Here is a 24,846-nt window from a genome sequence, read left to right as displayed (position 1 = left end):
AAGAAACATTTAACGGGTTAAAATCCTGAACATTTATAAATATTTGGTGGATACGATCAGGACCGATGTTTTCCTGAAGTGGAAATTAATATTAATATATTACTTTGTCAGTTTATCTTTGTCAGAGCGACATCTTTTTTTGAAAGTGTTGCACAAGGGTTCAATTAAAACTGTCTGTCTGTACTGGAAGAATTCATACACACTTGTAAGAGATACACACACATGTGATACACACACATGTGATACACACACATGTGATGCACACGCACACTATCTATCTAGACTTTTAGTAATACAGTTAGCCAATAAAACTTTGGTTTATATTGCTGTCATGGTGACAGAGATAAGACAGATAAACAAGAGCTGAACTACCACAGCTGTGTGGGTCTGCGTCACACACACACACAAACAATAAATACAGATACACAAACACACAAACACTCACACACAAATACACTCAATACAGACACACAGTCACACAGATACACACAACCATATAACACAAGCAGACACTCACACACAGACACACACACAAATACACACATACAGACACACACACGACACACACACAGAGACACAACACACACAGAGACACACACTCAGACACACACCAACGCAGACACTCTGACGCACACACACACACACACACACAGAGTCCCCATTAGTCTCTCTCTCTCTCATCCATCTCTCCCTGCAGACTTGATTTATGGCCCCTGGTGGAGTTTGGAGTCGACTGGAATCCATTCAGAGAGTTTCACACGCCGCCTGAACCGCGAGTGATTAAAAAGACTCTTTCTGACACATGTACACCAGATAGCCTTGAAACATCCCCCCCCCCCTCATTCTGTCTGAAGCTGTTACGTAATTCATTTAAACTCGATGTCCTCCACAGTGAGCCGGTTAAGATACGTCAATATGAAGCATGTAGCTGATGGAGATCACCCTGAACGTTACATTACGTTTAGATATCGAGTTTAATATCTTCTCACGTGAGCGTTGGCACATTTAGGAGAAATCTACAGACGCAAATAGAGAAAAAGTTATGAAATAAGCGTCTGAATGTGTGTTTCAGTTTTCTTTACGCAAGATAGATCAACATCTCACGACGGACCACCGACTGGAACTGGGTCCTTTTAAAAGCCTGAATGAATCATCCAGGTGGTTTTTAACAGGATATTAGGAGTGAAAGAATCACACTCATCCCATTTACATCGCACCCCCTGCGTCTCTCTTTACCACTCTCTCCGTCTCCTTATCTTATCCATTACATTTCATTCCTCCCAACCTCTCCTTCTTTCTCCTCCTCGCACACTGCTCCCTTTTCCCCCCATCCACTGTATTTCTCCCTCTTTCCTTTGTCCTTGTCTGTCATCCTAATAGTCTCTCTCCCCCCCTTCCTCCCCCCTTCCCCCGACCCTGACCCACTTAGCTGGCTGCTTGTTATTCAAACCATAGCTTTACCCACACAAACACGCGCGCACACACACACACACACAGATGAGAGAGTGAGAGACAGGCATGAAGGGGAGAGAGGGGTAATTTAGTTTGACTACAGACCTGCAGCTACCTCGAGGCAGCAGCACTCTGGGCTCATCTGCTCTCATCTCCATCGTTGGTATCTGTGCTTCTTATTTACTTGAAATAATCAATTTTTTCCCAGAGTCAACGGAATGTTGAAAATAATATTCAATCGACTGTCATACAAGACAAAAAACAACAAAGCAGACTTCCCGTTAAGAGGCCGACACCAGGGGTTGTTTGTGGGTTTAGGTTCTTTGTTGTGGATTGAGTCTTCAAACTATTGATGAATGTCTCTTTGAGAAGTTTTTATTGAAAGGCTAAAACCAAAACAACCCAATCAACACCTTTGCAACCCCCGACACAATGATGACCTCACCGAGCTGCTCCCACAGCGGTGACCTTCTGAACCCACAGGCATTTGTTTTAAAGTGAAAAATGAACGTAAGTGGATGCGATGCCACAGCACCGCCTGGGACGGAGACGGTCTTATAACTGTGACGGGGCTCATGTCTGTGTGCACGGTTACAAGGTAGTAAAACAGTAAATATTACAAAGAACGTTGTTTACACTACGTCATTAAATGCCACTTTAAGAAGATCTCAGGACATAAACACGTGTTCATTATCGTGTGCATTATATACTGTCTGTATCATAAGCAGCGTTCTTTCTTTAAAAAAAAATGTAAAACAAATATATACTGTAAATATATACAGGACTGTCTCAGAAAATTAGAATATTGTGATGAAGTTCTTTATTTTCTGTAATGCAATTCAAAAACAAAAATGTCATGCATTCTGGATTCATTACAAATCAACTGAAATATTGCAAGCCTTTTATTCTTTTAATATTGCTGATTATGGCTTACAGTTTAAGAAAACTCAAATATCCTATCTCTAAATATTAGAATATCATGAAAAAGTATACTAGTAGGGTATTAAACAAATCACTTGAATTGTCTAATGAACTCGAAACACCTGCAAGGGTTTCCTGAGCCTTGACAAACACTCAGCTGTTATAAATCTTTTTTTTTACTTGGTCTGAGGAAATATTAAAATTTTATGAGATAGGATTTTAGAGTTTTCTTAAACTGTAAGCCATAATCAGCAATATTAAAAGAATAAAAGGCTTGCAATATTTCAGTTGATTTGTAATGAATCCAGAATGCATGACATTTTTGTTTTTTAAATTGCATTACAGAAAATAAAGAACTTTATCACAATATTCTAATTTTCTGAGACAGTCCTGTATATATATATATTTTATTAGTGTTCAGAATCTCACATACACATTTTTCAATTTTTCAGATTCTATGTATAAAGAGAAGTTAAAAACAAACACACATACAAACCAGAACGGGCACTCGGTAGAGCGCATACCTTCGCATATCACAAGATTGGGCATTGAATTATGAACATTTTGGCATTAGTTGCATGCCAATTGGATACAAATTGCCCGTGCTATGGTAAAAAGAAGACTTTGACCTTTTCATGACCTTGACCTTTGACCCGATAGATCCAAAAATCTAGTAAAATGGTCCCCGGATAATAACCAATCATCCCACCAAATTTCATGCGATTCGGTTTAATACTTTTCGACTTATGCGAGTAACACGCATACAAATAAATAAATAAATACACGGCGATCAAAACATAACCTTCCGCATTTTCAATGCGAAGGTAACAATCAACAGTCAACATATAAGATCAAATAAATCAAACACACAATGTTTAAATTAATTAAACTTCATTCATTAGATGTAAAGTATGTAAATATAGAACTAGATTGTCCTAATGGACGCATTGTCAGCGGATCCGGTCGCTGCATCGCGAGTGGAGCCGCTGCAGCTTTGCCCCGGGGCAGCAGCGACTCATTAGCCACTTTTCCACCTACTAATGACTCTGTTGTGCAGCCTGTTCAGTTTACAGGGGCGCGAGTCAGCATCACGCCCCCGCTCTCCTGCACGCCACCGGCCCACGCAAACCAAACGACTTGTCCAGGTGTATTAACCCTCCTGTGACCTTTGGGGTAAATTTGACCCCAGGCTGTTTTTCACTGTGTAAAACATCTAAGAAATATCAACTTTTTAATTTATTTAAAGGGCTATTAAGGTCGTCAAACAAACAAACATAAAGTATCTGACACTTAAACTAGGGAAACAATATTAATTCTAATCATTTTCTGGAGGTTTTAACTGCTGTGGTCAAAAAGGGTAAAAGATCTTAGTGAATTTGAAGGTAACAGGAATTAAAGGTTTGAAATAAGTGTGTTATCTGTGTGACGCGAGTGAAGTACGTGTTGCTCCGGTACATAATGTGTGTGTGTGTGTGTGTGTGTGTGTCTCACGGGACACGAACGGCGGCCTCGGGGGTGAAAGTCCTGTGTTTGGGACTTACACTGACGGTACGAAAATATTTTTGCCCCCTCGAAAACGTCGACCACGTAGTTTTTCAGGAGACCTGCGAATATGTGGAGAGTGTGTGTGTGTGTGTGTGTGTGTGTCGCCCGGTGCTCGTTGAGCAGGATGAATGAATCCATCACACACAGTGTCGGGGCTTCGACATCAGGCTGACGCCGGATGGGGGGGGCAGGTGGTCACGCTGCCTGAGCTCCATCAGGCTGCGTGGAGGACGGAGGTGTGACGCAGCAGCACAGGAGGGGAGCAGGGACGACGTCCCGATCCATCAGCTGATCTCCAACAGGGGGGAGTAGTGTGACAGGAGCTAGAACTCGGCGATTGGTCGCGCTGAGGTGTGTGAGGTGTGTGAGGTGTGTGTTGGCTGGAGTCAACATTAATTGGTTAATAGTGGCCGAAACTGAACATACGGTGGGCCTTTGTGAATAAAAAGGATACTTTGATGAGTCATAAGCCCAGTAGTCTGTGATGTGGACGGGTCCATTGTCTCCACAACAGAGGCCCTCGTGTCCGTGGTCCTGACGTCCGTATTTAAACATCACTGATGCGCCTGCTGGCTCTCCATGTTCTGCCTCTGACGACGACCAACGGCTGCTGATTATTACATCACATTTCATTTAGCTGACGCTTTTATTCAAATCACTATCATACACCGTAGACGCAGCTACAGGGAGCAGCTCAGGGTTAAGTGCCTTGCTCAAGGACACATCGACTAGGGTGGGGATTGAACGTCCAACCCCCTGATTGAAAGACAGACCTGCTACCCGTGATGGGCATTGTGTTATTATTTATTATTGTGTTATTATTTATTATTGTGTTATTATTTATTGTGTTATTATTTATTATTGTGTTATTATTTATTGTGTTATTATTTATTGTTGTGTTATTATTTATTATTGTGTTGGGCATTGTGTTATTATTTATTGTTGTGTTGTGGTGTCCTATTCTTTCTGAGTTACATTCAGCTCGTTGTGTGCGTTTGTTTTTCTCTACCTGCGTGTGTGGGTCTGTCTGTTGTGTCTTTGTGTGAACATGTGTGTGTCTGTGTGCTGTGTCTTTGTGTGTATTTGTGTCTGTGTTGTGTCTTTTTGTGTGTGTGTGTCTGTGTTTTTTGTGTGTATGTGTGTGTTGTGTCTTTGTCTGTGTGTGTTGTGTCTTTTTGTGTGTGTGTGTCTCTGTTGTGTGTTTGTGTGTGTATGTGTCTGTGTGTGTGTCTTTGTGTGTGTGTGTCTTTGTGTGTGTGTGTCTGTGTGTGTGTCTTTGTGTGTGAATGTGTGTTCCATGTGGCATAACAGGTCTGAAATAGTAAATGGAAGACGCCACTTTGACCGTGAGGTCAGCAGGTCGGCTCTTCTCTTCCTCTGCTGTGATTGGTCAGAAACATTTTGATCGCTCTCATTGGACGAGGAAAGAAGCTCAGACTGAGACACAGAGGAGTCAATCTGTCCTGTTACTGTTCTATTTATTTTATATTTGTATGCAAAACATTAATAACTGATACTTCCAAAAGTGTGTGTGTGTGTGTGTGTGTGTGTGTGTGTGTGTGTGCGTGCTGTGTCTGTCTCTCCACTGTTTTAGCTTTCTGTTGACTCTGTAAACCTATACCTAATTTGCATAATACCCAACAGCTGGCAAACGGATGGGGCAGTTACACCTGTCTGTCCACCTGTGTTTGTATTAGTGTGTGGGTGTGTGTGTGTGTGTGTGTGCGTGTGTGTGTGTGTTTTGCATCCACCCACCTGTTCAAACGTTCTTGTGTCAACCAAGATAATGATGATGTACCCATGAGTTATTTGAATATGGTTGTTGTTTTGTTCTGCTCATGTTGGGCCGGAGGGTTTGACCCGGGGAGACGTCTCCACGTTCTTCAGGGGCAACTCTTCCCCAGGGGCATCTAAAAAGAAATTGGGGGCTATTTTCAAAACTTGTGAAATAACATTTCACCTTTGTTCAAAAATAATAAATATACTTATGTAGGCTTTCAGGATATGAGCAATTGTCATAGAAATGGCAATAATAAGACTATGAGGCAGTAGTCTACAGATTCAAAGCTTCTTTTTTTTTTACAAAATACAAATAAATAAAACAGACGATCATATCCAATTTTATTCTTATTTTTGTGTGGTTATTTATTGTTATAAAAAAATGTAAACAACTATTAATAATTCTACCTTATTTCTTTGTTTTTTTATGATTCAAAATTATATTTCTTGTTTTTTGTGTGTGTACCTCCCGAGTCCAGGCAGTACAGACACAACCAAGAACAAAAACAAAACGCTATTAAATCATTGAAATAACTTGAGGAGATGATGGGGTCATTTGTTGCCCCTCCTCGTGACATCAGGGGTCATTATATTACTTCGGGGCAGTTGTTCCATTTGCCCTGGTGTGAGACTAAAACAGGACGAGACGACAACCTGGACATCAGTGTTCTTCTTTTGTTTGCCACTTCCTGTCCCCTCGTCTGCAAGTCAAGGGGCTTTTAAGGTCTGTGGTCACAATAAGCTGAGGAGCACTTATACATCAGCGTATGTATCATTACATAATTCACACTTTACTGATGTTGATGCCGATGTGACCGTGGACAATAAAAGTATTCTTTATCATATCAGCCACGCCGCTGAGTGCTGTTAGCGCCCGAACGTCAGGATATCGGCCGCTGTCTGTGGTTCCTATGACATGCACTGGAGTGGAGGACTAATGCAAGCTAGAGGAGATAAGGGAGGAAGAGCAGGGCAGATAAGAGAAGGAAATGAGGAAATAGGAGTCCAGGCTGCATGCTAATAGGATTCATTGTATGCTGTGTAAAATATACCCCTCATTCTGATAGTACACGGGCAGTATAATATCCTGTTTTGGAAATGTTGTAACGCGTACACTGACGTGTGTCACGCACACTCGGCTCTAGATATGTAGTATTCATTCTGTAGGACCCTTGATAGGAGCCCTTCTGCACACTCAGCACCTCACCACATCATGAAGTATACATGTACATGTTGTAAATTGGTAGTTTAATCTTTAAGTAGTTTAATGTAATATTCTGACATGCAATACTTCCAAAAAACATGTGAGTGATGCTGTTTGTGAATGGAGGGGGCGGGGCTTACTAATAACTGGCTGTAAGCAAGTGTCTCCTACGGTCATGGAAAAACTGGAAAAGTCAGGGAATTTTAAAATGGTTATTTCCAGGCCTTGAAAAGTAGACACCAAAAGTTTTGGAAAGTCATAAATATGTGTTATATATATTAATATGTTCATTTATGCTGAGTTTGAAAAAAGTAATATGCTTTTAAAAGAAAGATGCTCAAAATATAAGCCGGCCTACGCTCTCATACCAGTGAACACTCCCTAACTGAAGTTCAGGGTTAATCTACTACCGATTTAACCAGGCTACAGATGGAAAAGTACTCATTGTTAGTTTAAATACGACATGTTCATGTATACACCGAGATTTCACAAAATGTTTGGTCATGGACATTTCCTGTAAACCCATTGGTCAATATGTGTAACCAATAGAAGTGTGTGTGCTGCCATCTGAGCCCCTACAGCAGGCCTATTCAACTAGCGGCCCGCGGGCCGGATACGGCCCGTTTGAGTTTAACTACGGCCCGCAAGACTGCCTGCAAATCAGTATAGTTTGGTAAGAAAAAATACAACTGACGGACACGCCTCTTTTATACATTGAGACATCTAACCCAGAGCCATTGAGTTTCACTGTTGCCTCAACCAAACCTGTATGGTTACATCTTTATGTTACGCACCCGTGTTGGTTGCCGTTGTTACACCCCTACTGGTTTTCAGACCTACTGGTTTCCCTGCGCGTGCGTTCTGTTCTCTTAACATCTGCAGCGGGGCTCTGTCTCGCGCACCAGATTTGTCACACATTCACAAACATATTGCTGGAGATCTTTAAGCCACCGTTCATATCCATTTGGGCGATTACGATTGTATAAGTGAGCAGTGCATCACAGCCACGGAGGAAGAAATACATTTTCGAAAAAATAAAAATAAAAAGATCGCCCGACCTGGTTTCGATCCCTTTCACGCAAAAGGAGTCTGCACTCAAAGACATGCAGTCTGTGCGCTGCACCACCAGATATTAGTGTCATTCCAAGTAATTTATATATTGATCCATTAACCCTTGTGTTGCCTTAGGGTCAATTTGACCCGAATCAATATTACACCCTTGTGTCGCCTTAGGATTAATTTGACCCCATTCAATGTTTAATGTCGGTGTTCTTTCGGTAGTCAACAAACAAACATAAAGTGCCTCACACTTAAACTTGGAAAACAATATTAATTCTAATAATTTTCTGGAGGTTTTAATTGCTGGCGTCAAATTGAACCCAAAGGGTAAAATATGTTAGTAAATATAAAGGTAACAGGAGGGTGAAACATTGAATCGGGTCAAAATGACCCTAAGGCAACACAAGGGTTAAGTCACATTTCTTATGTTTCCATGGGAACAGTTTGGTTTGGGATCTGAAACAACTGGTTGCCTTGAGCGGATATTTACACTTTGAAACATGTTTATAGTGATGCTTGTTCGCAACACTTTTGCCACACAATATCGACGCATTTTCGTGTGTGACTGTTTACCTGTGGAAATATACATTACTGTTTTTAATTTTGAGCCATTATTTGATCAATATTCTGTGCGGCCCTCACACCCCCCGTGATTTTCTTATTCGGCCCACTTGCTACTGAAGTTGAATAGCCCTGGCATACAGAGTGTGTGTAGCATCATCATCTGTGCCAGTGAGCAGGGTCTTCAACGTGTGAACGAGATTATTATATACATATTATATTATGTACGTATTATGTACACATACTCATCTGTTTGTTACCTTCGCATTGAAAATGCGGAAGGTTATGTTTTGATCGCCGTGTATTTATTAATTTGTATGCGTGCTACTCTCATAACTCAAAAAGTATTAAACCAAATCGCATGAAATTTGGTGGGATGATTGGTTATTATCAGGGGACCATTTGATTAGATTTTGGGATCGATCGGGTCATAGGTCAAGGTAATGAAAAGGTCAAAATCTTCTTTTTACCATAGCGTGGTTAATTTTTATCCAATTGGCATGCAACTAATGCCAAAATGTTCATAATTCAATGCCCAATCTTGTGATATGCGAAGGTATGCGCTCTACCGAGTGCCCGTTCTAGTTTGATTATAGTTTGTTGACATTGTTACTCTTGTGTTGTTTTCTCTCTCCAGCTGGACGGGGACACCATGTTCCTGGGTATGCCGGAGCAAGGCCTTGACTACGCCTCAACCAATCAGGTGAGTGTTCATGTGTGTGTGTGTGTGTGTGTGTGTGAGTTTCCTATGGAGCAGGTCCTTCCTCTTAGTTCCTCCATGGAACCCGTCGCCCACAGAACCGCGCTGCGCTGCGTCCTGTTCACACGCTTTTCAATAAGCGGAACGTGTTCCCAACAGACACAGGTGTGCGGCAGGTGTGCAATTAAAGTAAATATATTCATTTCATTTGCAAGCAATCGTCACGTTGTTGTGACACGCATGTCAGATTGACTCCAGCGGCCTCGATGGCCTTTGATGGTCGGGTTGATGGACGTGTGAGCAGACGTGTTGCCGAGGCAGCCGGTTGGGGGAGGGGCTCCAAGGCCACGACTCAGCTATTAAAGATGGCCGCCGCAATAACAACAGATAGAATGATATATGAGCCTCTATGAACTCCATTATTATTGGCTCTATTCTACTAACGTTGGTTTATTCTAATTCATTCTACTAGCATTGGTTTATTCTACTGTATTCTATTATCATTGGCATATTCTACTTTATTCTAATATCATTGACTTTATTCTACTTCATTCTACTACCATTGGTTTATTCTACTGTATTCTACTATCATTGGTATATTCTACTTTATTCTACTATCATTGGTTTATTATAGTGTATTCTACTATCATTAGCTTATTCTACTTTATTCTACAAACATTGGCTTTATTCTGCTTTATTCTACTATCATTGGCTTATTATAGTCAGTGGTGTATAGTAACGAAGTAGAAGTACTTCGTTACTTTACTTAAGTAGTTTTTTTGGGTATCTGTACTTTATTTTACTACTTATATTTCTGTTTACTTTTACTTTTACTTCACTACATTTTGCAATGAAAACTTGTACTTTTACTCCGATACATTTCCCCTGAAACAGTATCGTTACTCGTTACTACGGAAAAAAATAATCATGAGACAAAACATCGGGGACTGTTGTGGAACACGCCGCAGCGCACCTGAACGCAGCACGAGCACCAGGTTGGGGATCAGTGGTCCTTGCCGCGTGTTTTCTCTTCCCAGTTCCCAGTGATGCCCAGGATGCTAGCGAGCGGCTACAGATACGACTCGTTTCATGTGGAGCAGCAATGGAAGCTACTCGAACAACCACGGGGACCAAGAGCAACGTCCGTGGCCATGTTTGGGCGAACTCTTTTCTTTTGTCAGAGTGAAAGTTTCTTCCTACCGGATGAAGTGCCTCTTATGCCGACCGAAAGCTACGGAGATACTGGCCTTCAACAACTCACCAACCTCAAGAAACACATTGAGGTAAATTAAGATTAATCCCATGAGCCGCAACGTTAATGTTTAGTCATCATAAACCTGTTAAGATATCTAGCAGTGTTGTCCTCAGGATTGGAGTAAGTTATATCTTTGGCAGGAGAGGGGAGACAGGTGTCTGATTGTCCTACGCATGTTGTACGTTAGGCTAACGTTCGCTAGCTATCGTCAATTAAATGAGACAATTAGCGTGAGTGGAGTAGACGGATCTCTAGCGAGTTAATGAGCTGAAGAAGTGTTGACAGTTGTGAGAATTTGTTGATTTGAGTCGTCTTAGCTATAATATAATGCTAATCATTACAGCATTATTATAATTATTTGTATTAATATTATAAGAGTGACGGTCCAGTAATGGCGACGATATTGATTTGGGACTGTTGTTGTGTTTAACTACAGAGATACAAGTACATATTCACAAATCAACTCTGGATGCACGGACAGTGCATGAAACTAAATGTATAAACTTCAAATTAAAACAAACTATTTTGTACAAAACTTTAGGTTGGGGTCATGACATGTTAGGAAGTGTTATTAATTCTATCATGTCTGTAATACTCTCACTTTATTTCAGGAATGGACTACATCAAGCAGCACATGGAAGAACCTCCCTGCAGCTAGGTGATGCCACCAGGTCCAGTTCATCTGATGAAGAGGACTTCTTCTTCGTCATCTCAAGCGCATGACAGCAGCAAACAGCTGGATGGAGACGTGGATCACGTTGACTTGCTAAAATGCTTCCCAACTGTGTGCTGCTGTCTGTGAAGCTAGACACACTCTACCTGCACCATCAGGGCCTGTGAAGCTAGACACACTCTACCTGCATCAGGGTCTGTGAAGCTAGACACACTCTACCTGCATCAGGGCCTGTGAAGCTAGACACACTCTACCTGCACCAGGGCCTGTGAAGCTAGACACACTCTACCTGCACCAGGGCCTGTGAAGCTAGACACACTCTACCTGCATCAGGGCCTGTGAAGCTAGACACACTCTACCTGCACCAGGGTCTGTGAAGCTAGACACACTCTACCTGCACCAGGGCCTGTGAAGCTAGACACACTCTACCTGCACCAGGGTCTGTGAAGCTAGACACACTCTACCTGCATCAGGGCCTGTGAAGCTAGACACACTCTACCTGCACCATCAGGGCCTGTGAAGCTAGACACACTCTACCTGCACCATCAGGGCCTGTGAAGCTAGACACACTCTACCTGCATCAGGGCCTGTGAAGCTAGACACACTCTACCTGCATCAGGGCCTGTGAAGCTAGACACACTCTACCTGCATCAGGGCCTGTGAAGCTAGACACACTCTACCTGCACCATCAGGGCCTGTGAAGCTAGACACACTCTACCTGCACCATCAGGGTCTGTGAAGCTAGACACACTCTACCTGCATCAGGGCCTGTGAAGCTAGACACACTCTACCTGCACCATCAGGGTCTGTGAAGCTAGACACACTCTACCTGCATCAGGGCCTGTGAAGCTAGACACACTCTACCTGCATCAGGGTCTGTGAAGCTAGACACACTCTACCTGCATCAGGGCCTGTGAAGCTAGACACACTCTACCTGCACCAGGGCCTGTGAAGCTAGACACACTCTACCTGCACCATCAGGGCCTGTGAAGCTAGACACACTCTACCTGCATCAGGGCCTGTGAAGCTAGACACACTCTACCTGCATCAGGGCCTGTGAAGCTAGACACACTCTACCTGCACCAGGGTCTGTGAAGCTAGACACACTCTACCTGCATCAGGGTCTGTGAAGCTAGACACACTCTACCTGCACCAGGGCCTGTGAAGCTAGACACACTCTACCTGCACCAGGGTCTGTGAAGCTAGACACACTCTACCTGCATCAGGGCCTGTGAAGCTAGACACACTCTACCTGCACCATCAGGGCCTGTGAAGCTAGACACACTCTACCTGCACCATGTGAACGGCTCTTCAGCATCGCAGGACTCGTCTTCAGCCCCAGAAGAGCGACACTGAAATCTGTCCCTTTTGAAGATGAACTATACATTTTTCACTTTAAAGTGATGATTCTGGTTGTTACTTTTGGTTCTGCTTTTTTCTGTGTTAATCGTGTTTTTATATTTTAGTAATTTCATAGTATTCATATATTGCTAAGTTCATCCTAGCTCATACTCCTTGTTCATGGCCACAGCACCCAAACAAATAAACTTCATAATTCTCAAAATTCTGACCCTTTGTTTTTTTATTAACAGCATTTACTTTTACTTTCAATACTTAAGTACATTTAATATCAGAAAATTACTTTTGATACTTAAGTACAAAAAAAATCAGATACTTTAATACTTTTACTCAAGTAGTTTTCTCATAGGTGACTTTTACTTTTACTTGAGTAATTTTCCAGTCAAGTATCTTTACTTTTACTCAAGTATGACTTTTGGGTACTTTATACACCACTGATTATAGTGTATGATACTATCATTGGTTTATTCTTCTTTATTCTATTATCATTGGCTTTATTCTGATTTACTCTACTATGGTTGGTTTTTTCTGATTTATTCTTCTATCGTTAGCTTTATTCTACTTTATTCTACTATAATTGGCGTTTTCTACTTTATTCTTCTCTGGTTGGCTTTATTCTACTTTATTCTACTATAATTGGCTTTATTATACTTTATTCTACTATGGTTGGCTTCATTCTACTTTATTCTACTATCATTTGTTTAGTGGGCGTGTCTTTGAAACTGATGAAGAACCCTTCTTCAACCCTCTGTAGGTTATTTTATTAGCTCCTGTTGGTCCTGCATGTATTTACCTCTATAGGAGCAGACCAGTCCTGAGCTCCTACGGGATCACACCATATATATAACACCATAATAATATATAACACCACATATATAACACCATAAAAATATATAACACCATAATAATATATAACACCATAATAATATAAAAATCATTAGAAGAAGAAGAAGAAACCCAAGTGGGAGGAAGTTAATCTGCTACATGCAACATTCGGACCAATATGTGAAACAAAATGGAGGCTCCACGTGCGCTACATATGGAAGCGTTTACATTTTTACAACCTCTCCTCCTCTCCGCTCTGTGTTCAGCAGCGAGGGTTTGTGTCACATGACGTCGGGCTCAGCCAATCATGGCTTCCCGTGCGGAGGAGCACAGAATGTCATGTTTTGCAAAGACATGTAGAATAAAGTGATTTTGATGAAATGCCACTATTTTAAGGTTATTTGTTCCTGACGGGAGAATTTGTCCGATTAATTTTTTTTTTTAAACAAGGTTAATTTCCGTTTTGACAGTTTCTGGCTATTCAACTCTTTTAAAGCAGAAACAAAGAAATGGTACATTACTACCCAGCTCTGTCAGCACTAGACTGTAACTACCTCCTCCATCTGTCCAGGTTGGACTTTCATTTTGTCTGTCTGTCAGTTGTTGTCTGTCTGTTGTCCGGTCTCTGTATGTCTTGACTTGCTGGTCGGTCGTTTACTCCACCTGCGTGTCTTCTCTTGTCGTTCACCTGTTTGCAGTTGTATGTCACATTTAGTCTGTAAGCTTTTATGTTGTATCTCTGACATGTTTTTATTCTGTCCATTTTAACATTGTTCTCCCCTATTTTATTTGCTTTATCTGTAGATTGTATTTGCAATCTTATGTTTTTAGGTTTGTTCTTAACATCAGCAACATTGGGACTACAGATGAAAAATAGCCTCTTGGCTAACTCTGGCACATTTACTGCAATGTTTTTATCAATGTGCACTGTCCCTTATTAAATAAACCATTTAAATAAATGAATGATGTCATTTTGCCAATTAAAAACAAAGAGACAAGATGTGGTAGATTATCAGTGGACAGGAGAGAGGACACCGTGATGTTGAGATGAAGGTGCATTCAGGTGCATTCAGTTATTATTTTAGATGTGTTGTTGACGCTGATCCGCGGGTCGAGCCCGCCCTGACTCTGAGCTCAGCTTGAGCTATTTCCGTCTTCTCACTTAACTCAAAGCAACTTTTCACAAATCAATACCACTTACTGCACTCAACGCGTTACAGGGATTTATCTGACCTCTGCCCTTGTTTACTGTGTGGATTCTCACAGACGGTTCTTATGAAATGCAATCCTGCCTTTAGAAGTAAACGACGCAATAAAGTACCCAGTTATATAATTATCGTCTCGACTGAATCTCATGGCCCTTTTTTCTTTTTGATAAAGTTTTGACAAACTACCAAAACAAATCAATTTTTCCTTTTTTTAATTTCAGCTGGATTTGATAAATAACATAATAACTTTGTGGTGTTTTTTGTGTGACCCTGCTCAATTTTTTTTGTATAGCCCAATTCCGAATTATCCTCAGAGGGCTTTACAATCTGTACACATACGACATCCCTGACCTTTGACCTCGCATCTATTATTATGATGTATTATTTAATTCTGTTCTGAACCATGATGCTCATGGTGCACAGTGGCCTCGATGTCAGCCACAGGTTGTGAGTACAAGTCTCTGAATAAAGTTCAGAGCGAACCTGTGGGATTGAAACCCGAGACACATTCCAGCCAGATGTTGAAGACGCACCCGTGACGTCTGATCCCAGGTCTGATCCCAGGTCTGATCCCAGGTCTGATCCCAGTTCTGATCCTAGGTCTGATCCTAGGTCTGATCACAGGTCTGATCCCAGGTCTGATCCCAGGTCTGCTTCCAGGTCTGCTCCCAGGTCTGAACCTAGGTATGCTCCCAGGTCTGATCCCAGGTCAGATCCTAGGTCTGCTCCCAAGTCTGCTCCCAGGTCTGATCCCAGGTCTGATCCTAGGTCTGCTCCCAGGTCTGATCCCAGGTCTGCTCCCAAGTCTGCTCCAAGGTCTGATCCCAGGTCTGATCCTAGGTCTGATCCCAGGTCTTATCCTAGTTCTGCTCCAAGGTCTGATCACAGGTCTGATCCCAGGTCTGATCCTAGTTCTGCTCCCAGGTCTGATCCTAGGTCTGCTCCCAGGTCTGATCCCAGGTCTGCTCCCAAGTCTGCTCCTAGGTCTGATCCCAGGTCTGATCCTAGGTCTGCTCCCAGGTCTGATCCTAGTTCTGCTCCAAGGTCTGATCACAGGTCTGATCCCAGGTCTGATCCTAGTTCTGCTCCCAGGTCTGATCCTAGTTCTGCTCCCAGGTCTGATCCTAGGTCTGCTCCCAGGTCTGATCCTAGGTCTGATCCCAGGTCTGATCCTAGTTCTGCTCCCAGGTCTGATCCTAGTTCTGCTCCCATGTCTGTTCCTAGGTCTGCTCCCAGGTCTGGTCCCAGTTCTGCTCCAAGGTCTGATCACAGGTCTGATCCCAGGTCTGATCCTAGTTCTGCTCCCAGGTCTGATCCTAGGTCTGCTCCCAGGTCTGATCCTTGGTCTGATCCCAGGTCTGATCCTAGTTCTGCTCCCAGGTCTGATCCTAGTTCTGCTCCCAGGTCTGATCCTAGGTCTGCTCCCAGGTCTGGTCCTAGTTCTGCTCCAAGGTCTGATCACAGGTCTGATCCCAGGTCTGATCCTAGTTCTGCTCCCAGGTCTGATCCTAGTTCTGCTCCCAGGTCTGATCCTAGGTCTGCTCCCAGGTCTGATCCTTGGTCTGATCCCAGGTCTGATCCTAGTTCTGCTCCCAGGTCTGATCCTAGTTCTGCTCCCAGGTCTGATCCTAGGTCTGCTCCCAGGTCTGATCCTAGGTCTGCTCCCAGGTATGCTCCCAGGTCTGATCCAAGTTCTGATCCCAGGTCTGATCCTAGTTCTGCTCCCAGGTCTGATCCTAGGTCTGCTCCCAGGTCTGATCCTAGGTCTGCTCCCAGGTCTGCTCCCAGGTCTGATCCTTGGTCTGATCCCAGGTCTGATCCTAGTTCTGCTCCCAGGTCTGATCCTAGTTCTGCTCCCAGGTCTGATCCTAGGTCTGCTCCCAGGTCTGATCCTAGGTCTGCTCCCAGGTATGCTCCCAGGTCTGATCCAAGTTCTGCTCCCAGGTCTGATCCTAGGTCTGCTCCCAGGTCTGATCCTAGGTCTGCTCCCAGGTATGCTCCCAGGTCTGATCCAAGTTCTGATCCCAGGTCTGATCCTAGTTCTGCTCCCAGGTCTGATCCCAGGTCTGCTCCTCTGCCTCCGTGTTCACGGCAGCTTCATTCACACTGCAGCTTTGATTCTGTCTCCGGGACGTAAACGACAGCAGAGTTCAAAGGAAGAAATTTCTCTTTTACTGTTTAGGTTACCAACTCATAAAAACTTAAAAACAGGGCTCACAAACATTCAAGTGTTTTCAGTTGAACAGGAAGTGAAGGTTATACGACGGGCCTATTGTTTATTCATCTTAACGAAATGCTGACTCATGCAGCCCTTTTATAGTTCTTCAATATATATGATATGTTGTCTAAATGTTCTTTGTTGTTAACTTGACATTTTATTACTTTATCACTTTATTACTATTCTTATCACTCACTTTATGTTGGACAGGAGACACGCATACTTTCGATCTTCTGTATGTTCCACAAATGGAAAATTTGACAGTAAAGATGACTGACTTGAAAAAATAAATAAAGAGAAAAATAAGAATCTTTTTCTCTCTATTTGTACTGTCGATAATCACAAAGTTCAGGAACCAAATAAAAAACTCATCAATGCACAGAATTATAACAAGTGGCAATAGCACTAACCAATAACAGACTCTCCTCCAGTATCTCCATACACACACACACAGGCCCGTCGTATAACCTACACATGGAGCTGTACAGAAGCTGCTCTGGACATCTTCTAGCATACTGTATGTGAACAGGTATTCTAATTTAAATGGGTCATTTTAGGATTCGTACATTTATTTATAATTCAACCGAAGTTTGACTCTTTCACTGAATGATTCCGGAGCTGATTGCTGGAGATGCTGAGCGGGATAAGGGGTTTCACAGAGACTCTCCACGAGGGAACATTGCGTCCACCGCATCGAGTGAGCGATCAAGGTTTATGGGTGTGTGTACAGCTGTCGCGTTACGTCAGCCCGTCCGCCATGGCCGAGGTATTAAAGATCAGCTGTTTGCAGATTCCTAAGCAACCGTCCCGGAACAGCGCTATGCAGCAAACAGTTTTTATTTTTTTCTCAATATACGGCTGCGGGTGTAACTGAGGAGTTCCCAGAGGCCTCGCGGGGCCTCCAGAGACGTGTTTGTTGGTACAGAATTACCTCACCGGCCCAGCAGAGCCCCGTATTAATAAGAAAGACCAGCAGAAATGCATTATTCATGGCGTACAGTGGAGAGAATATTGTGCGGTATAGGCATCCATGATTTGATGTTTTATTCATAGCGCCGTGCCATAAGAAGAAGAAGGGGAGCGCTGTGTGTGTGTGTGTGTGTGTGTGTGTGGAATAAGAATTCGTGGCGCGTAGTGTTGAAGTTGCAGTCAGAGGTTGTGGTGATGAATGTGACCAATTTTAGTCTAACGCTTCCACTGTTGTCATTTAACAACACATTGTTAATGGAGCAGAGAAAGAAAGATGGGCCTCCAAGCAATTCTCTCTTATTTTGAAAATCCTGGAGGAGCGAGAAAGAAACAAAGGGCCTCCAAGCAACTCCCTCTTATTTTGAAAATCCTCTCCACAACGTGTCCTCATTGGTTTGCACTTGTCCGTTAGCGCCTCATGTCTCGCACTCACCAGGGTTCTGATCTTCTCTTATATACAGGTTTTATGAGAGCACTCTTACATGATAAGGACAAAAACACATCTTATTTTCAAAGTCCACATATTGTTTGTTCCGACAAGGAAGCGAGTTTTAAACGTGAGGAACGTGACAGGAGAGCATGAATATCATAAACCCGTCATTCTGATTCTTAAAGAGGCACTACTGGTCCTCTCATGAGGACTCCTCGGCTGATCTCGGGGGCGTTTTGATGAAGATCACATGTTGACTGCTCGAGTTCCTCTCACTGACTTGGGTAACTTTTGTTTTCTGCCGTCCCCTTAATATCAATATTTGCAGGAGGCTCAACACACCGGCCGTCAGAGAGCGCTTCGGTGGCGCTGCCGGTTCGGATGGTTCAGAAACGTTTTGGTGCATCTGGACTCGACTTCTCTCATTTCTTCTCTCGACTAAACATTTAAGGAAATTCAAGAGAAAGTTGCTGCATGAGACGAATCGTCTTAGTTAGTCACTAATATAGAATTTAATAGGCGGTGACCAGTCGGACCAGCAGCTCCGGGTTTGTACGTAGATCTCTTCTTCAGATCTTTCGGCACCAAAGATAAGAAGCACAATTCCCAAAATTAAACGTTTCCTTGAATCCATATGGTGCCTCCTCGGCTTAGTAGAGCTGCTCAGTGGGTGTGAACACAGTGGGTGTGGTCACTGTTGGTGTGGTCACAGTGGGTGTGTCTACAGTGGGTGTGGTCACAGTGGGTGTGGTCACAGTGGGTGTGGTCACAGTGGGTGTAGTCAGAGTGGGTGTGGTCACAGTGGGTGTGTCTACAGTGGGTGTGGTCACAGTGGGTCACTGTTGGTGTGGTCACAGTGGGTGTGGTCACTGTTGGTGTGGTCACAGTGGGTGTGGTCACTGTTGGTGTGGTCACAGTGGGTGTGTCTACAGTGGGTGTGGTCACAGTGGGTGTGGTCACAGTGGGTGTGTCTACAGTGGGTGTGGTCACAGTGGGTGTGTCTACAGTGGGTGTGGTCACAGTGGGTGTGTCTACAGTGGGTGTAGTCACAGTGGGTGTGGTCACAGTGGGTGTGGTCACAGTGGGTGTGTCTACAGTGGGTGTAGTCACAGTGGGTGTGTCTACAGTGGGTGTAGTCACAGTGGGTGTGGTCACAGTGGGTGTGTCTACAGTGGGTGTAGTCACAGTGGGTGTAGTCACAGTGGGTGTGGTCACAGTGGGTGTGGTCACAGTGGGTGTGTCTACAGTGGGTGTAGTCACAGTGGGTGTGGTCACAGTGGGTGTGGTCACAGTGGGTGTGTCTACAGTGGGTGTAGTCACAGTGGGTGTGTCTACAGTGGGTGTAGTCACAGTGGGTGTGGTCACAGTGGGTGTGGTCACAGTGGGTGTGTCTACAGTGGGTGTAGTCACAGTGGGTGTGGTCACAGTGGGTGTGGTCACAGTGGGTGTGTCTACAGTGGGTGTGTCTACAGTGGGTGTGGTCACAGTGGGTGTGGTCACAGTGGGTGTGGTCACAGTGGGTGTGGTCACAGTGGGTGTGGTCACAGTGGGTGTGGTCACAGTGGGTGTGGTCACAGTGGGTGTGTCTACAGTGGGTGTGGTCACAGTGGGTGTGGTCACAGTGGGTGTGGTCACAGTGGGTGTGGTCACAGTGGGTGTGGTCACAGTGGGTGTGGTCACAGTGGGTGTGGTCACAGTGGGTGTGTCTACAGTGGGTGTGGTCACAGTGGGTGTGGTCACAGTGGGTGTGGTCACAGTGGGTGTGGTCACAGTGGGTGTGTCTACAGTGGGTGTGGTCACAGTGGGTGTGTCTACAGTGGGTGTAGTCACAGTGGGTGTGTCTACAGTGGGTGTGTCTACAGTGGGTGTGGTCACAGTGGGTGTGGTCACAGTGGGTGTAGTCACAGTGGGTGTGGTCACAGTGGGTGTGTCTACAGTGGGTGTGGTCACAGTGGGTGTGTCTACAGTGGGTGTAGTCACAGTGGGTGTGTCTACAGTGGGTGTGGTCACAGTGGTTGTGGTCACAGTGGGTGTAGTCACAGTGGGTGTGGTCACAGTGGGTGTGTCTACAGTGGGTGTGGTCACAGTGGGTGTGGTCACAGTGGGTGTGTCACAGTGGGTGTGTCACAGTGGGTGTGGTCACAGTGGGTGTGTCTACAGTGGGTGTGGTCACAGTGGGTGTGTCTACAGTGGGTGTAGTCACAGTGGGTGTGGTCACAGTGGGTGTGTCTACAGTGGGTGTGGTCACAGTGGGTGTGGTCACAGTGGGTGTGTCTACAGTGGGTGTGGTCACAGTGGGTGTGGTCACAGTGGGTGTGTCTACAGTGGGTGTGGTCACAGTGGGTGTGGTCACAGTGGGTGTGGTCACAGTGGGTGTGGTCACAGTGGGTGTGGTCACAGTGGGTGTGTCTACAGTGGGTGTAGTCACAGTGGGTGTGGTCACAGTGGGTGTGGTCACAGTGGGTGTGTCTACAGTGGGTGTGGTCACAGTGGGTGTGGTCACAGTGGGTGTGGTCACAGTGGGTGTGGTCACAGTGGGTGTGGTCACAGTGGGTGTGGTCACAGTGGGTGTGGTCACAGTGGGTGTGTCACAGTGGGTGTGGTCACAGTGGGTGTGGTCACAGTGGTGTGGTCTACAGTGGGTGTGGTCACAGTGGGTGTGGTCACAGTGGGTGTGGTCACAGTGGCTGTGGTCACAGTGGGTGTGGTCACAGTGGGTGTGGTCACAGTGGGTGTGGTCACAGTGGGTGTGTCTACAGTGGGTGTGGTCACAGTGGGTGTGGTCACAGTGGGTGTGGTCACAGTGGCTGTGGTCACAGTGGGTGTGGTCACAGTGGGTGTGGTCACAGTGGGTGTGGTCACAGTGGGTGTGGTCACAGTGGGTGTGGTCACAGTGGCTGTGGTCACAGTGGGTGTGGTCACAGTGGAGGCTGGTGTGACTGTGGATGTTGCTGTGTGTGCAGGTCCAGTGTCTTGGTTTTACTTTAACTGTTTGCACTAAAGTGAACATGAACTAATCACCTGTCTGTTGCTCCCGATGTTTGTCTCTCTGTGTTGTTGTTGTTGTGTTGTTGTGTGTTTGTCTCTGTGTTGTTGTCTTGTTGTTGTGTTTGTCTCTCTGTGTTGTTGTTGTGTGTGTGTCTCTCTGTGTTGTTGTGTGTTTGTCTCTCTGTGTTGTTGTTGTGTGTTTGTCTCTGTGTTGTTGTGTGTTTGTCTCTCTGTGTTGTTGCTGTGTTATTGTGTTGTTGTGTGTTTGTCTCTCTGTGTTGTTGTGTGTTTGTCTCTCTGTGTTGTGTGTTTGTCTCTCTGTGTTGTTGTGTTGTGTGTTTGTCTCTCTGTGTTGTGTGTTTGTCTCTCTGTGTTGTTGTGTTGTTGTGTGTTTGTCTCTCGTTGTTGTGTTGTGTGTTTGTCTCTCTGTGTTGTTGTGTTGTTGTGTGTTTGTCTCTCGTTGTTGTGTTGTGTGTTTGTCTCTCTGTGTTGTTGCTGTGTTGTGTGTTTGTCTCTGTGTTGTGTTGTTGTGTGTGTGTCTCTCTGTGTTGTTGTGTTGTGTGTTTGTCTCTCTGTGTTGTTGTGTGTTTGTCTCTCTGTGTTGTTGTGTGTTTGTCTCTCTGTGTTGCTGTGTTGTTGTGTGTGTGTCTCTGTGTTGTTGCTGTGTTGTTGTGTTGTTGTGTGTTTGTCTCTCTGTGTTGTTGTGTTGTTGTGTGTTTGTCTCTCTGTGTTGTTGTGTTGTTGTGTGTGTGTATCTGTGTTGTTGTGTGTTTGTCTCTCTGTGTTGTTGTGTGTGTGTCTCTCTGTGTTGTTGCTGTGTTGTTGTGTGTTTGTCTCTCTGTGTTGTTGTGTTGTTGTGTGTTTGTCTCTCTGTGTTGTTGCTGTGTTGCTGTGTTGTTGTGTGTGTGTCTTGCTGTGTTGCTGTGTTGTTGTGTGTGTGTCTTGCTGTGTTGTTGTGTTGTTGTGTGTTTGTCTCTCTGTGTTGTTGTGTTGTTGTGTGTTTGTCTCTGTGTTGTTGTGTGTGTGTCTCTGTGTTGTTGCTGTGTTGTTGTGTGTTTGTCTCTCTGTGTTGTTGTGTGTTGTGTGGTGTTGTTGCTGTGTTGCTGTGTTGTTGTGTGTGTCTCTGTGTTGTTGTTTGTCTCTCTGTGTTGTTGTGTTGTTGTGTCTCTGTGTTGTTGTGTTGTTGTGTGTTTGTCTCTCTGTGTTGTTGTGTTGTTGTGTGTGTGTCTCTGTGTTGTTGCTGTGTTGTTGTGTGTTTGTCTCTCTGTGTTGTTGTGTGTGTGTCTCTCTGTGTTGTTGCTGTGTTGTTGTGTTGTTGTGTGTTTGTCTCTCTGTGTTGTTGTGTTGTTGTGTGTTTGTCTCTCTGTGTTGTTGTGTTGTTGTGTGTGTGTATCTGTGTTGTTGCTGTGTTGTTGTGTTGTTGTGTGTGTGTCTCTCTGTGTTGTTGCTGTGTTGTTGTGTGTTTGTCTCTCTGTGTTGTTGTGTTGTTGTGTGTTTGTCTCTCTGTGTTGTTGTGTGTTTGTCTCTGTGTTGTTGTGTTGTTGTGTGTTTGTCTCTCTGTGTTGTTGTGTGTTTGTCTCTCTGTGTTGTTGTGTTGTTGTGTGTTTGTCTCTCTGTGTTGTTGTGTTGTTGTGTGTGTCTCTTCCTGGTTGCAGCTGTACAGTACTCGATGTAACCTTTTCTTATCAGGGATTAGCTGTGGAGAGAATGAACAAGCAATTTATTTACAGCCTCTCTCTCTTATCTCATTCTTTCTCTAAATAGCTCTCTCTCTCTCTCTCTCTTTCTCTCTCCCTCAATCAACTCCACTCAGTAGTTGCTGTTAGTTTGTGTTTAAGTAAAAGCAGTATTACCCAACAATGAAGATACAATATCATTCTAACCCCTGTGTGTGTGTGTGTGTGTGTGTGTGTGTGTTGATGTGCAACTGTGAGCGAGGGCGTGTGTAGAATCTCTCTCTCTCCTGCTTTGTCCTTGCTCTGCGCGGTGACCTTTTCATTTGACCTCTGACCCCCTGCTTGGCCTCTGAGTCCATCTGAACCGTTGTTTGTCTTTGTCATTCTTCCCACAGTTCCGTGTGCCGCAGCCCCCCCACCCCCCCCACCCCCTCAGCAAGGGGACGCCACCCAACCAGCCCAACCAGCACTGGAGGAGGGACACACACATGGCCGACTCACACCGTCTGCCCTGGGTAACACACACACACACACACACACACACAGAACACAGTCCAAGCAGCCCTCTAATCTCTCAGATGATGTTATACACTGAAACGACATACACTATAAATACTGAGCTTAATCGACTGGGTCAAACGGAGTTGTTAGTCAAAGAAAATCAAAGGACGGATGAATAAATGCTCCGTAAAGCCGGTTCATCCACTTTCATGCAGCAGCAGAACGGGACCTGCAGTTCTAGTCCGACCTGCACCGCCTGCAGGAAGCTGGCGTCTACCTGGAGGCCTGCAGCGCATGTTGTTGTTTTACCTCGAGGGTTGATTCCCCGCAGTCCAAAAATCAAAATGTAATGGAAACAGATTGATTTTATCCTTCAATCCACATGGGAACGGGACTCACGCCCCCAAACTCACCTGTTACTACAAAGAGACTAAATAAAGTAGGCCTCAATTTCCAGATGAGATCCGCCTCACGAGCAGAAGTCAAGTTGCCCTACCTGGACTTAGTTCACACCCCGCGCTACAGATAGATGATATAGGGCGCTGCGTGTTTATGCGGTGTGACCTTCCTGTGGGCGGGGCCAGACGGCGTTCAGAGGACCAGTTGGATGATAACTGAGCATTAGCCGTGTCGTCTGACGTCTGCTCCGATGGATGTGAACGCGCTCTGATGAATCACGTCTTACTGGTCAAGGCAACGCAGGGAACGTTTCCTTTAGAACAGCTCCCCGACATGTGGTTTGAGTATCCCCGGTGTGACTCACACTCACACACACACACGTTCATACACACTCACACACACACACGTTCATACACACTCACACACACACGCGCTCATACACACTCACACACACTCACACACACACACGTTCATACACACTCACACACACACACGTTCATACACACTCACACACACACACGTTCATACACACTCACACACACACACACACGTTCATACACACTCACACACACACACACACGTTCATACACACTCACACACACACTCACACACACACACGCTCATACACACACACACACACACACGCATACACGCTCATACACACACACACACACATACACGCTCATACACACACACACACACACGCTCATACACACTCACACACACACACACGTTCATACACACTCACACACACACACACCCACGTTCATACACACTCACACACACCCACGTTCATACACACTCACACACACACTCACACACACCCACGTTAATACACACACACACACACACACGTTCATACACACTCACACACACACGTTCATACACACTCACACACACACGCGCTCATACACACTCACACACACACCACGTTCATACACACACTCACACACACGCTCATACACACACACGTTTCATACACACTCACACACACACGTTCATACACACTCACACACACACACGTTCATACACACACACACACACACGCTCATACACACTCACACACACCCACGTTCATACACACTCACACACACACGTTCATACACACTCACACACACACACAC

General features: G+C 44.6%; 1 protein-coding gene across 2 annotated transcripts in view; it reads left to right on the top strand.

Annotated features, from left to right (window-relative positions):
- The window catches only part of tox (thymocyte selection-associated high mobility group box), a 62,810-nt gene that overhangs the window by 11,353 nt on the left and 26,611 nt on the right, over positions 1-24,846 (top strand). For both annotated transcript variants that reach the window (XM_056421224.1, XM_056421223.1), the window contains exons 2-3: positions 9,159-9,224; positions 23,218-23,337. In XM_056421224.1, the coding sequence (XP_056277199.1) occupies positions 9,159-9,224; positions 23,218-23,337 (186 nt within the window). The remainder of the gene's footprint in view (positions 1-9,158; positions 9,225-23,217; positions 23,338-24,846) is intronic.

Source organism: Pseudoliparis swirei, chromosome 8, assembly GCF_029220125.1.
Source record: "Pseudoliparis swirei isolate HS2019 ecotype Mariana Trench chromosome 8, NWPU_hadal_v1, whole genome shotgun sequence".
Taxonomy (NCBI): Eukaryota; Metazoa; Chordata; class Actinopteri; order Perciformes; family Liparidae; genus Pseudoliparis; species Pseudoliparis swirei.
The sequence above is the reverse complement of the archived record's forward strand: the minus strand, read 5'-3'. Positions and strand labels throughout refer to the sequence as shown.